This window comes from Galeopterus variegatus, unplaced genomic scaffold (assembly GCF_000696425.1).
Source record: "Galeopterus variegatus unplaced genomic scaffold, G_variegatus-3.0.2 Scaffold526, whole genome shotgun sequence".
NCBI lineage: Eukaryota > Metazoa > Chordata > Mammalia > Dermoptera > Cynocephalidae > Galeopterus > Galeopterus variegatus.
This window is the reverse complement of record NW_007726637.1, coordinates 438,725-449,781: the sequence shown is the minus strand read 5'-3', so window position 1 is coordinate 449,781 and position 11,057 is coordinate 438,725. Positions and strand designations below refer to the sequence as shown.

Sequence of the window (11,057 nt, the reverse complement as noted above, 5' to 3'; positions counted from 1 at the left end):
GGGTGGTGCTGCCCCGGCTTCCGGGCCGCGGGGGCGTGGTCGCCTGGGGGCGTGGCCCCGTCCGGGCGGGGCGACGTGGAACCCCCGGCTAGGACTGCAGGAAATTGGGACCGGGCCGCGCCAGCGCGCCACTCCATCCTCTCCGGGTCCCCGCCGAGAGATCCCCAGGCATAGCCATGGACGCGGCGGAGTCGGGTAGGAGGTCCGGGATCCAGAATCGGGGGGGCCTCCTCCGACTGTCCCCCACTTCCTACATTGAGGGGCCACTCCGGTCCCTCTCCGCCCAGAGAGCCGGGAGAGGAGTTCCTGAACGGGAAGGACGCAGGAATCCTTCATTCTGGGGACCCTCGCAAACAGAAAGGGCCCAGACACCAGCCTTTGAACCCCCATCCCCCTTCTGAGCCCTCACCCCGGATGCCTGGGGGAAGGGGCCCAGGAAGGGGAAGTGGCCGCTTCTGCTTATGATTTTTGTGATGGGGGCAGGGTGTCACGACCGCTGATGGAGAGGGCAGCGTGGCAGGATCCCCACAGGGCCCCTCTGTGGCCCCGGGGAGCCTGCAGTGCTGACCCTAGAAGCTGGGACGAGGCGCAGCAGAAATATGGGAATGGGCCAACTTGGGTTTCCAGCTGTCTTTGTGTCTCTGCTGTGTATGTTGAGTGTCATTTGGTCTTTATGTCCCTCGTGGTTTCAGTCTGCCGCCCGTGTTTCTGCCGCAGGCTCTGTGCCCATCTGTCCCACGTGTATTTCCATCTGTCTGGCCTGGGGTCCGTGTGGTTCCATTGTCAAGCCCGCGCTCTCCCCTGCCACTGTGGCTTGCATCTGGAGCATGTTTCATTGCTTTGCTTCTGGGTCCACGCCTGTGTGGGTGTCTGCGCCTGTGAGCAGCTGTCTCTGTTTCGTTGTATCTGAGTCCATCTGCCTGCCCTGAACTGGCCCCACCCAAGTCCACTCTCCCTCCATCCCACAGTCCTCAGGGGTCAGGGATCACTCTCTCCACCCCACCTCTTCCAAGTGAGACTGATTGAAGGTGGGTGGAGGGGGGCAGTGGTTAGCACATTCATTACACTCCCCTCCCCCAGGACTCCCCCCAGCTCCTGAGGGCAGGAAGAGGTATAGTGACATCTTCCGGAGCCTGGACAACCTTGAGATCTCACTGGGGAACGTGTGAGTCTGAGCCTGGGTCACCCCCTGAAGCCCCATTTGGAACGTGCAACATCTGGACCCCCTTGCCTAGTAAACTGAGAAGTCTAAGATGGGGCCCTCCAAAACACCTGTATATCCCAAAAGTCGTACCCCCAAATCTCCTGGAAACCCCCAAGGTGGCCCTAGGACCCCCCACATATCCTCCTTGTGACAATTTAAAACATTTGAGATCCCTGTAATCCCATTCTATGAACCCCAAAGTTACCTGGGACCCTTAAAACCTATTCTCAAGTCCCATTAAAAAACTCACTTGGTTCCCCCAAAACTCCATCCCTCAAACCTCCCAGATACAGGAGATGCCATAGAAGTGATATCCAGGACTATCCCCCAACTGCCCTAGGCTCCCCAACATCCCCTAGCAGGACAGACTGGATGGAGGGTGGCATCCTGACACCCTTACCCTCCAGGACCCTTGAGATGCTGGCTGGAGATTCTGTACTCTCAGGAGACCCAGAGCCTGACAAGGTCCCCACAACCACTGTGGTGAGTTGGGGGTGGGGTGACAGAGAGGAGGGTTCTCAGGCAGAAGGGGCCTCAGGTAAGGGAACCCCTCCCCTGCTTACTCCTGAATACTGTCTCCCTCCCTGCCAGACCAGTGAAGCCAGCAGTTGGAGTGGCCCCTCCCCAGAGGGTCCTTCATCCCTCACAGGTAGGTGGCTTTGAGGCCAGGATGGTGAGGCACGAAGGAGTCCTTCCTTCAGGAGGTCATCACTGACCACCTGTTCCATGCCAGGCATTGCTCAGGTGCCAGGACACGGCAGTGCACACGACAGATCCAAGCCCCTGCCCTCAGGGAGCTGCCAGTCTGGGTAGAGAAGGTGTAAAATTGCAACCAGGACAAGTGATCCCAAAGGGGCATTTGGGGAGCCGTGAAGGGTAGGACAGAGGCCACTGGTCTGGTCTGGGAGCTCAGGGAAAGCTTCCACGGGAGAGCAGGGTTCAAAGGTTAAGGGTCCACCCATCTACCCCAGGGGAGGAACTGGATTTGCGGCTCATTCGGACCAAGGGGGGTGTGGATGCAGCCCTGGAATACGCTAAGACCTGGAGCCGCTATGCCAAGGAGCTGCTGGCCTGGACTGAGAAGAGAGCCAGCTATGGTGAGGCCCCCTTCTGCCCAATCCCCAGGCCCCAGGTATTGCCTGAACCCCAGCTGGACCCAGACCCCTGCTGTTTCTCCACCCAGAGCTGGAGTTTACTAAAAGCATCATGAAGATTGCTGAAGCTGGCAAGGTGTCCATCCACCAGCAGGTAGCCATGACAACAGCACTCCCAGAACCCCCAGAACCCCAGCCCTGCACCCCACTCCGCACCCTCTCCAGATCCTCAGCATTCTCCTACACCCCATCCAGAGCCACATGCCGCTGCAATACATCTACACTCTGTTTCTGGAGCACGACCTCAGCCTGGGAGCCCTGGCCATGGAGACCGTGGCCCAGCAGAAAAGAGACTACTACCAGGTGAGAGGGGCGGGACACAGTGCCAAAGAAGGCTCCCTGCTGTCCTTCACTCGGGATTCCCTCCGTTCCCAACAACCTGCACGGAAGGCACCACTACTGCCATCGCCATTTTGCTGAGGAGGAAGCTGAGGCTCAGGATGCTCAGGACCTTGCCCAAGGTTACCCCGGGGAGATTCAACCCGGGTTTCCTGGCGATTGCAAAACTGCGCTTTGTGTTCACGTGGGAGGGGCCGAGTGTTCTCAGGATCCAGGATCTCTGAGTCCAGGCAGAAAGGATGAGGTGACCACTGAGACTCTACGTGGGGACACAGGGGTCAGGGAGAGCAGGTGTGGGTGGGAAGACCCAGGGAGAACACACTCTGTGGAGGAAAGGCTCATGGGCTCAGGGAATGGAGGGACGGGTGGGTGACCTGGGCGATCCTGAGGCAGCACCCCCATCCCCACCTTTGCCAGCCCTTAGCCGCCAAACGGACCGAGATTGAGAAGTGGCGGAAGGAGTTCAAGGAGCAGTGGCTGAAGGGGCAGAAGCGGATGGTGAGGCCCGGAGCGGGCGGGGCGGGCGGAGGAGGCAGAGGCTGGGGCGCTGACTTAACACCCCACCGCCCCGCAAGAACGAGGCTGTGCAGGCGCTGCGGCGTGCCCAACTCCAGTACGTGCAACGCAAGGAGGACCTGTGGGCGCGCTCGCAGGCGTCCCCTGAGGACCCGGCCCCCCAGGCCTCGCCAGGACCCAGCAAACAGCAGGAGCGGCGGAGGCGCTCGCGAGAGGAGGCCCAAGCCAAGGTGGGGACCCAAGCCCGTGCCCCACTAGCGCCTCAGCACTCTCCGCCCTCCGCTCTCTCCCACACGCCCCCCCCCATACCGCTGCCTCGGTTTCCCCAGGCGCAGGAAGCCGAGGCGCTGTACCAGGCCTGCATCCGCGAGGCCAACGCGCGGCAGCAGGACCTGGAGGCTGCCAAGCAACGGATCGTGTCACACGTGCGCAAGCTGGTGTTGCAGGGGGACGAAGTGCTGAGGCGGGTGAGGCCCTTCTCCACAGCCACCCTCCCTGCACCTTGTTTGGTTGTCTGGGCCCCGGCTGAGTGTGGCCCCCACTCCCGCCAAGCCTCTCCCGGGACACCAGGACTTGGCCCACTCCCTAGACAGCCAGTTCTCGCCCCCAGACCCTGACCTCTGCCTTGACTCCATCCCCATGGGGGCCTGCCCCCAGTATGACAGGGCCCCGCCCTAAACACGCCCCCGTCCCTCGCCCTCTGCCCGAGTCCCGAAGCCTTCCCCCCTGTGACGTCCCGCCCCAGCCCCGCCCCCTCGACGCACTGTCGCTGTCCCGCAGGTGACCATGGGCTTGTTCCGGCTGCGCGGGGCGCAGGCGGAGCGTGTCCCCTGTGCCTTTGCCGCCCTGGCCGAGTGCTGCGCGCCCTTCGAGCCAGGCCAGCGCTACCAGGAGTTCGTGCGGACGCTGCAACCCGAGGCCCCGCCGCCCCCGCCGCCCGCCTTCTCCTTCCAGGAGTTCGTGCCCTCTGTGCACAGGTGGGCCCCAGGAGCGGGGTGGGGAATAAGCCCCAGAGTCGTGGTGCCAGGCTGTCGGCACCCTGGGGTGAGTACTCCAGGTCAGAGAACAAAGCCTCAGTGGAGTTTAATACTCAAGGCTCTTGGTTTTTTGTGGGAACCAACTGGGGGGCAGTTTCCCAGTCCTGGGAGGATCAGGACTTTGGAGCTACTGCACTCAAGGGGCCACAATGTTCACGGGCACCCAGGCTTTCAGACCCAGGTACTTGGAAGTGGGGCCTAGATGCAATGCCTGGGCGCCGTCGCCCCAGTCCAGTTTCCTGGGGATGGAGCCCTCAAACTACCTGTCCTCTCAGCTCCCCTCTGGACACCAGAAAAAAGCTGTCGGGGCCCCTGCCTCCGAGACTGGATGAGAGCTTGGCTGAGCCAGGCCCTTGGGAGGACACAGGCACAGGCTGGCAGGGTAAGTGAAGTGAGGGCTGGTGGGAGTGGTGCTGGGGTGGGGCTGTTCTAATTGACCTCTCCCCTCCTAGGGACTCCGGGCCTCACTCCCAGCAGCGATGTGGACAGCGTGGGCGGTGGCAGCGAGTCTCGGTCCCTGGACTCTCCCACTTCCAGCCCAGGTGGGGATAGGACCCACTCCCCACCTCTGATCATCGTCCAGCCCCAGGCCAAGCTCTGACCCTCAATCTCTAATTTGACCTTTGACTTCTAACCTACCCCACATTCCTAACCTATTTCCTCAACTTCTGACTCATTCTCTTGATCCAGCATCTGAACTCCCCCCAGGTTGCTGACCCACTCTCCAAACTTTAACCTCTGACCTGTCTAACCCCTTAAGATCTCTGACCCATTCCCCAAGGGCATCTGTATGTGGTTCTGGGAGACCTGAAAACCAGGATATCTTCTTAGCCCTGGAAACTCCCCATGACTCCCGTGACCCGCCAAACTCTGTGATCCTCTGACCCCAGGCTCTGGCACACGGCAGCTGGTGAAGGTCTCATCTACAGGCACTGAGTCTTCAGATGACTTTGAGGAGCGAGACCCTGGTAAGTCTTGAAGCCGGTGGGGCAGGTACGGTGGGAGGTGGACCAGGCACCCCTAACCCTGTCTCCCTACAGACCTGGGAGATGGGCTGGAGAATGGGCTGGGCAGCCCCTTCAGGAAGTGGACACTGTCCAGTGCTGCTCAGACCCACCGGCTGAGGCGGCTGCGGGGCCCTGCCAAGTGCCGCGAGTGCGATGCCTTTATGGTCAGCGGGACCGAGTGCGAGGAGGTGGGGCCTGGGCCGATGACCCAATAACCTCTGCTGACCCAATGACCTCCCTAATCTCAGATCCCTACAACCTTGCTGCCCCTGAGACCCTCCCTGATCTGATGATCTCCTATGAGCCCCTTGTCCCCTAAGGATCCCTATGACCTTCTCTTCCCCCACTGACCCCCTATGACCTTCCTGACCTGTGACCTTCCCCCCAGTGCTTTCTGACCTGCCACAAGCGCTGCCTCGAGACTCTGCTGATCCTCTGTGGACACAGGCGGCTGCCAACCCGGATGCCCCTCTTTGGGGTCGACTTCCTGCAGCTGCCCAGGGACTTCCCAGAGGAGGTGCCCTTTGTGGTCACCAAGTGCACAGCTGAGATAGAACACCGCGCCCTGGGTGTGCAGGTGCCGCCTTGACCCTTGACCATCCCCAGAAGTGACACGACCCTGTCAATGGGCAGGTCATGAACCAGGTGTCCCTTTCCCACTCTTGCCCTGCAGGGCATTTACCGAGTCAGTGGGTCCCGGGTCCGCGTGGAGCGGCTGTGCCAGGCTTTCGAAAATGGCCATGCATTGGTGGAGCTGTCGGGAAACTCACCTCATGATGTTTCAAGTGTCCTCAAGCGATTTCTCCAGGAGGTGGGTGCCCAGGGGATTGGGGGGAAGTGGGCAGGGGCCAGGCAGACTCAGGCTGAGGACCCTTTGCAGCCCACCCTCACTCGTGTTCCTCCCCACACCCATTCCACCCCCAGCTCACCGACCCCGTGGTCCCCTTCCACCTCTACGATGCCTTCATCTCTCTGGCTAAGACCCTGCATGCAGACCCTGGGGATGACCCCGGGACCCCCAGCCCCAGCCATGAGGTTATCCGCTTGCTGAAGACCCTCTTGGTACAGCTGCCTGACTCTAACTACAACACCCTGCGACACCTGGTGGCCCATCTGTTCAGGTGTGCACTGGTCCCTGAGCCTAAAAACATGACCCCCTTCCCTGGACATGCGACTGCTGGCCTCTGCAGCTGACCCCTGATGCTGACCTCTGACATTTGACGTGTTTTCTGAGCCCTGAACCTTAATACATGACTTGTAACTTTGCATACTGACCCCTGACCGCCAACTCTGGGCATGTGGCTGCTGGTCTCAAGCCATGATCAGGACCACTTACCTTTAACATGGGCAAGTCACCACTAAGCTGGTGTGCAGGTCCTACCCCTTCCGTCAGACTGATGACTTGACCCTGTGCTCTGATGCTTCTCTTCACATCATCCCCAGGGTGGCTGCACAGTTTGAAGAAAATAAGATGTCTGCCAACAACCTGGGCATTGTATTTGGGCCAACGCTGCTGCGGCCACCATGTGGTCCAGGGGCAGCCGGTGCCAACCCTGTCTCCTGCCTGCTGGACTCTGGGCACCAGGCTCAGCTCATCGAGTTCCTCATCATTCATTATGAGCAGATCTTCGGGATGGACGAGCTCCCCCTGGCTACTGAGTCCCTGCCCCAAGAACCCAGCCCAGCCTCTGGGCCCCTCACGTCCAGCCCCCGGCTGCCACCCCCACACCTTGTCCCAGACCCCCAGCCCCCATCCCTAGCCTCGGACCTCAGTCCAGATCCCATGCCCCACAGTGCCCTGGAGAAGCATCTTGAGGCCACGCCCCCCGAGGTAGGAACCTGCTGGGCCCACAGACATGAGGTGGGCCTTGTCTCTGTTTATTTCTCTCAGTCTTTCTATCTTCCTTCCTTTCCCTTTGAGATTTCTTTCATTCTCTTTCTCCCTTCTTTTAACCTGTGCTCATTCTGGAAGGAATAGTGAGGAATGGAGTGGTGCATAATAATGGAGTAACAATAGGGGAAAGCCCTGCAGAGGTACTAACATGGGTGATCATTCATTCAAAAGAACATTTATTGAACACCTACTGTGTGCCAAGCACTGTTCTAGGCATTACAAATACATCTGGAAGTTAAATATCAGAAAAAACCATCCTCTCAGTGCCTGCATTCGGTGGGGAGAGACCAACAGTAAACAATAAATGTGATGCAAAGTCAGTTGTATAGGGTGTTACATGGAGAAAAACAAGGGTAGAGTAAGAGACAGGACATCAGGCCACCAAGGTGGGAGGTGGAGTTTGTCACAGTTAATAGGACGGTGTGGTGAGATCTTATGGAGGTGGATTTGAGCAAAGACCAGAAGGATGTGACGGAGAAGTAGGCCACGTGGAGATCTGGGGAAGGGTGTTCCAGGCAAAGGGAACAGCCAGTGCTAAGGCCCTGAGGTGGGAGCACACTTGGTGTGTGAGTGACGAGAAGGTGGTAGGAAATGAGACCACAGGAGGGTTGGCCCAGATGGCTCTGCCAGGCGCCACTGACCTACTATATACAGGGTGTACGGGTCACACTGAGCACTTACTATGTGCGGGGCACAGAAAACCATTGAATGAGCATCTGCTTTTCATGGAGTGCCGTATGGGTTTCCTGTCATCCTCAACCACAGTCCCAAGAGGCAGATACAAGCTCTGTTAGAGAAAACTTTTTTTTTTTTTTTTTTAAAGATGACCGGTAAGGGGATCTTAACCCTTGACTTGGTGTTGTCAGCACCACGCTCACCTAGTGAGCTAACCGGCCATCCCTATATGGGATCCAAACCCGGGGCCTTGGTGTTATCAGCACCGCACTCTCCCGAGTGAGCCACGGGCCAGCCCAGAGAAAACTCTTTACAGACGAAACAACTGTCTCTGAGTGGTTAAGCAACACTGAAAGGGGAGCCACAGCAGCTGGAATCTTTAACAGAGCGCACCAGCAGGATCCAGAACTCATCTGCCAACCAGGAAGACAGGAGCTGTGGCCATTCTGGGCAACCAGAACAGTCCATGCCCAAGGACTGTGTGTGGGACTCCTATGGGAGGCTCCTTTCTCCCTGGGATCCTGCTACACCCACCATTCCTGAGAACAAGGACCTCCCCCACAGCAGCCCAGAGCTGGGAAGGGATTCGTGGCTCATAAAGTGCTCAGGACAGTGTCTGACATGTAGAAAGAACTCAAGCTGCTATTACCATGTAGCAAAAAGCAGAACACTGAGAACATACAGATAAACTAAAAAGCAGACGTAATGTTTGTAAGGTTGCAGAGAGCAGCACAGGACAGAGACTGGTAATTCAGAGGCACTACCAGGTCCTCATGCTGAGATGGCTGAGCCACCCTCAGGGCTGGCTTCTGCTGAGCAAAGAAGTCCTGCCTTCATGTGAGACTTAACTAACACTGCTCTGTGCAGAAGCAAGCATTGCACTTTCAAGGGAATCATCTATCCCCAAATACTAAAACTGCAAAGGAATTTTGGCATGTCCAGGAACAAACTCTTGCCCTCCAAGAGTCTAAAAGAACTGGAATTTGATTATTGGGGTTTCCTACTTGGGTTTCTCCTTGCAGATTCCAACTCCACAGAGTGAACAGAGAGAGGAAATGGAAGATGCCACAGATGGACGAGGGGAAGGTAAGTGTGTCAGGGAGTGGCTCAGGAGTTCTGAGGGGTTGCCCCTGCCAGGGGTGGCTTGGCTGAGAGATAACTCCTGGGGAGATATCCAGAGGACTAGGGGGTACTCAGCATTGACCACCCTACCCCACAGCATCCAGCCAAAGCCCCGAGGACTCACTCCTGGGAACACAGTCCCGTGGCCATTTCAGCCGCCAGCCAGTGAAGTATCCCCGGGGAGGTGTGCGACCTGTCACCCACCAGCTGTCCAGCTTGGCCATGGTGGCTTCCAAGCTGTGCGAGGAGAACCCTATCATATCAGTGCCCCAAGGGAGTTTGCGGGGTTGGGGTCCTGGTCCTGCTGTTGCCTCCCCTGAAGGCAGCCCCCTGCGCCGCACCCCATTGCCCAAGCATTTTGAGATCACCCAAGAGACAGCCCGGCTACTCTCCAAGCTGGACAACGAGGCTGTGCCCAGGGCCACCTGCTGCCCAGACCCCCAGCCTGAGGAAGCCGAGGACCATCTCTGACCACCTCACCACCGTAAGGGACCCAGCACTGAGAAGATGGACCCATTTCTCCCCACCAATCCCTACCTGGTGGCCAAACAGGCCAAGAGTTCACTGTTGGCAGAGCCCAGAGAGTTCCTATCAGGAGAGACTACTCGGCCTGGGGGAGGCTTAAAACCCTTTTTGGAGCAATGTCCCAGGATACTCCCACCAGACACAGGTGACTGCCAAACATCAGGGCCACTCAGGCTCAGAGGTCACTCAGTGACAATGCTCAGGGTCAGTACAGGTCATGAGAACCTTGGGGTCCACCCTAGTCTCTAACCCTTCAGACAGGGATGCCTTTTGCTACTTTGGTTGTGGTCACTCCCCCACCCCTACCTGCCTCCTTCGCTGACTCCAGGTGACCCTTCTTGGAGGAGGTGGGCAGCCAGACTTCCTGGTGGTGACTGGGGTATGGATGGTCTCTGAATAAACTGTCTTGTACACCCTTGTGTGTCTGTCTTTGCCAGGGGAGGGTGGCAGGGGAGAGGCCAGCGAGGTCAGCACCCCTTACCCCCCATTTTACCGACCAGGGAAACGGAGACCCCCTTCCTTCATCCCCAAACACCCTTGAGCACCTACAGGCAATCGGTGCTGGGCCTGGGCACCCGATTGGGTCACTCCCTCCCGAAGCTCCGCGTCCGTGATCAGGTCCTGCACAATCAAACACAGTGTAACAAAGTGCAGATAACCGGAACAATGGGACTGTGTGCTCGGGCCGTGGGAGCCCGGCGAGGCCGGAGGAGGAAGCCGAAGGACAGGTCCGTGCAGGAGGCAGCATTTTCCCGTGGCGGTGTGTGCGGGGGCGGGAGTTCAACAAATTTGAGCGCGCGTGACGGTCAGCTGGGGACCGAGAGGCCGACCGCGCGCTGCGGCTTCGAGCCGGGGAAGCCGGGGCCGGGAGGGGGTCGGCGGGGGGAGTTGAGTCGGATCAGGGCGTGGTTTGTAACTCGGCGGCCGATTGGACACGAGGAGGCGGGCGGGAGGGGCCGAGTGAGTGGGGGTCTGGAGTGGGGGCGCGGGCCGTGGGACCACCCCGAGCCGGACCCGGGCGGCGCGAGGTCACGGCGGGAATTCTCGGGTCGCTGGGTGACAGCCCCAAGGGCCGAAACTGCGAGGTGAGCAGGGACCAGGGTGGGGGTCCCGCGCCGGAAATGAAGAGGGGCGACCGAGGAGCCTCGAGGCAGGGAGGAAATGGGGGGGCGGTTCCGGGCGACCCCGCCCTCGACGCGGCCGCGGAGGCGGGGCTCTCCCAGGTGGCGGGGGCGGGGCGGGGCTCCCCCAGGTGGCGGGGGCGGGGCTCAGCCGCCCGGGCTGGGGCAGGACCCGCCTCCCGCGCCCTCTCGACCGCCAGCTCCGGGCACACCCGGACGCTCCTTCGCTCCTGCCACGGTAGCTGGGCCATGGCCCTCGGGACCGTCCCGACCCCCCGCGAGCCTGCCCCGTCTGCGGCGTGACGGGCGGCCTAGGTGAGGCCGGCACCGACTGGGGAATTCTGGGCGCGGGTCCGAGGGAGGGTGCGGCACGTGCCTGTGGCGCCGGGAGCCGCCCCCTCCTGCCCTCCCCACCCCTCCCCCAGCCTGGGGGCGCCTGGAGGCCCTGCCCGTCACCGCCTCC

General features: G+C 59.8%; 1 protein-coding gene across 2 annotated transcripts; it reads left to right on the top strand.

The window, feature by feature from the left end:
- Positions 1–176: 176 nt before the first annotated feature.
- On the top strand, positions 177–9,888 carry GMIP (GEM interacting protein). Of its 2 annotated transcripts, XM_008569745.1 has the most exons (21): positions 177–195; positions 1,081–1,165; positions 1,612–1,687; positions 1,796–1,853; positions 2,176–2,301; positions 2,388–2,452; positions 2,554–2,661; positions 3,115–3,195; positions 3,273–3,443; positions 3,543–3,680; positions 3,994–4,190; positions 4,526–4,632; positions 4,703–4,792; positions 5,141–5,218; positions 5,291–5,445; positions 5,646–5,834; positions 5,931–6,068; positions 6,182–6,378; positions 6,701–7,088; positions 8,849–8,912; positions 9,046–9,888. In XM_008569745.1, the coding sequence occupies exons 1-21, from the start codon at positions 177–179 to the stop codon at positions 9,417–9,419; spliced, it is 2,904 nt and encodes a 967-aa protein (XP_008567967.1). In that variant the 3' UTR covers positions 9,420–9,888. The 2 variants fall into 2 exon arrangements, with proteins under 2 accessions (XP_008567967.1, XP_008567968.1); XM_008569746.1 differs by lacking the exon at positions 5,141–5,218.
- The last annotated feature ends 1,169 nt before the right edge of the window (positions 9,889–11,057 follow it).

Bases quoted from the DNA above. Each gene is read 5' to 3' on its own strand.
- GMIP (XM_008569745.1), top strand. The intron at 2,453-2,553 runs GTAGCCATGACA...CACCCCATCCAG, and splicing joins AGGTGTCCATCCACCAGCAG to AGCCACATGCCGCTGCAATA. The intron at 4,191-4,525 runs GTGGGCCCCAGG...CTGTCCTCTCAG, and splicing joins TTCGTGCCCTCTGTGCACAG to CTCCCCTCTGGACACCAGAA.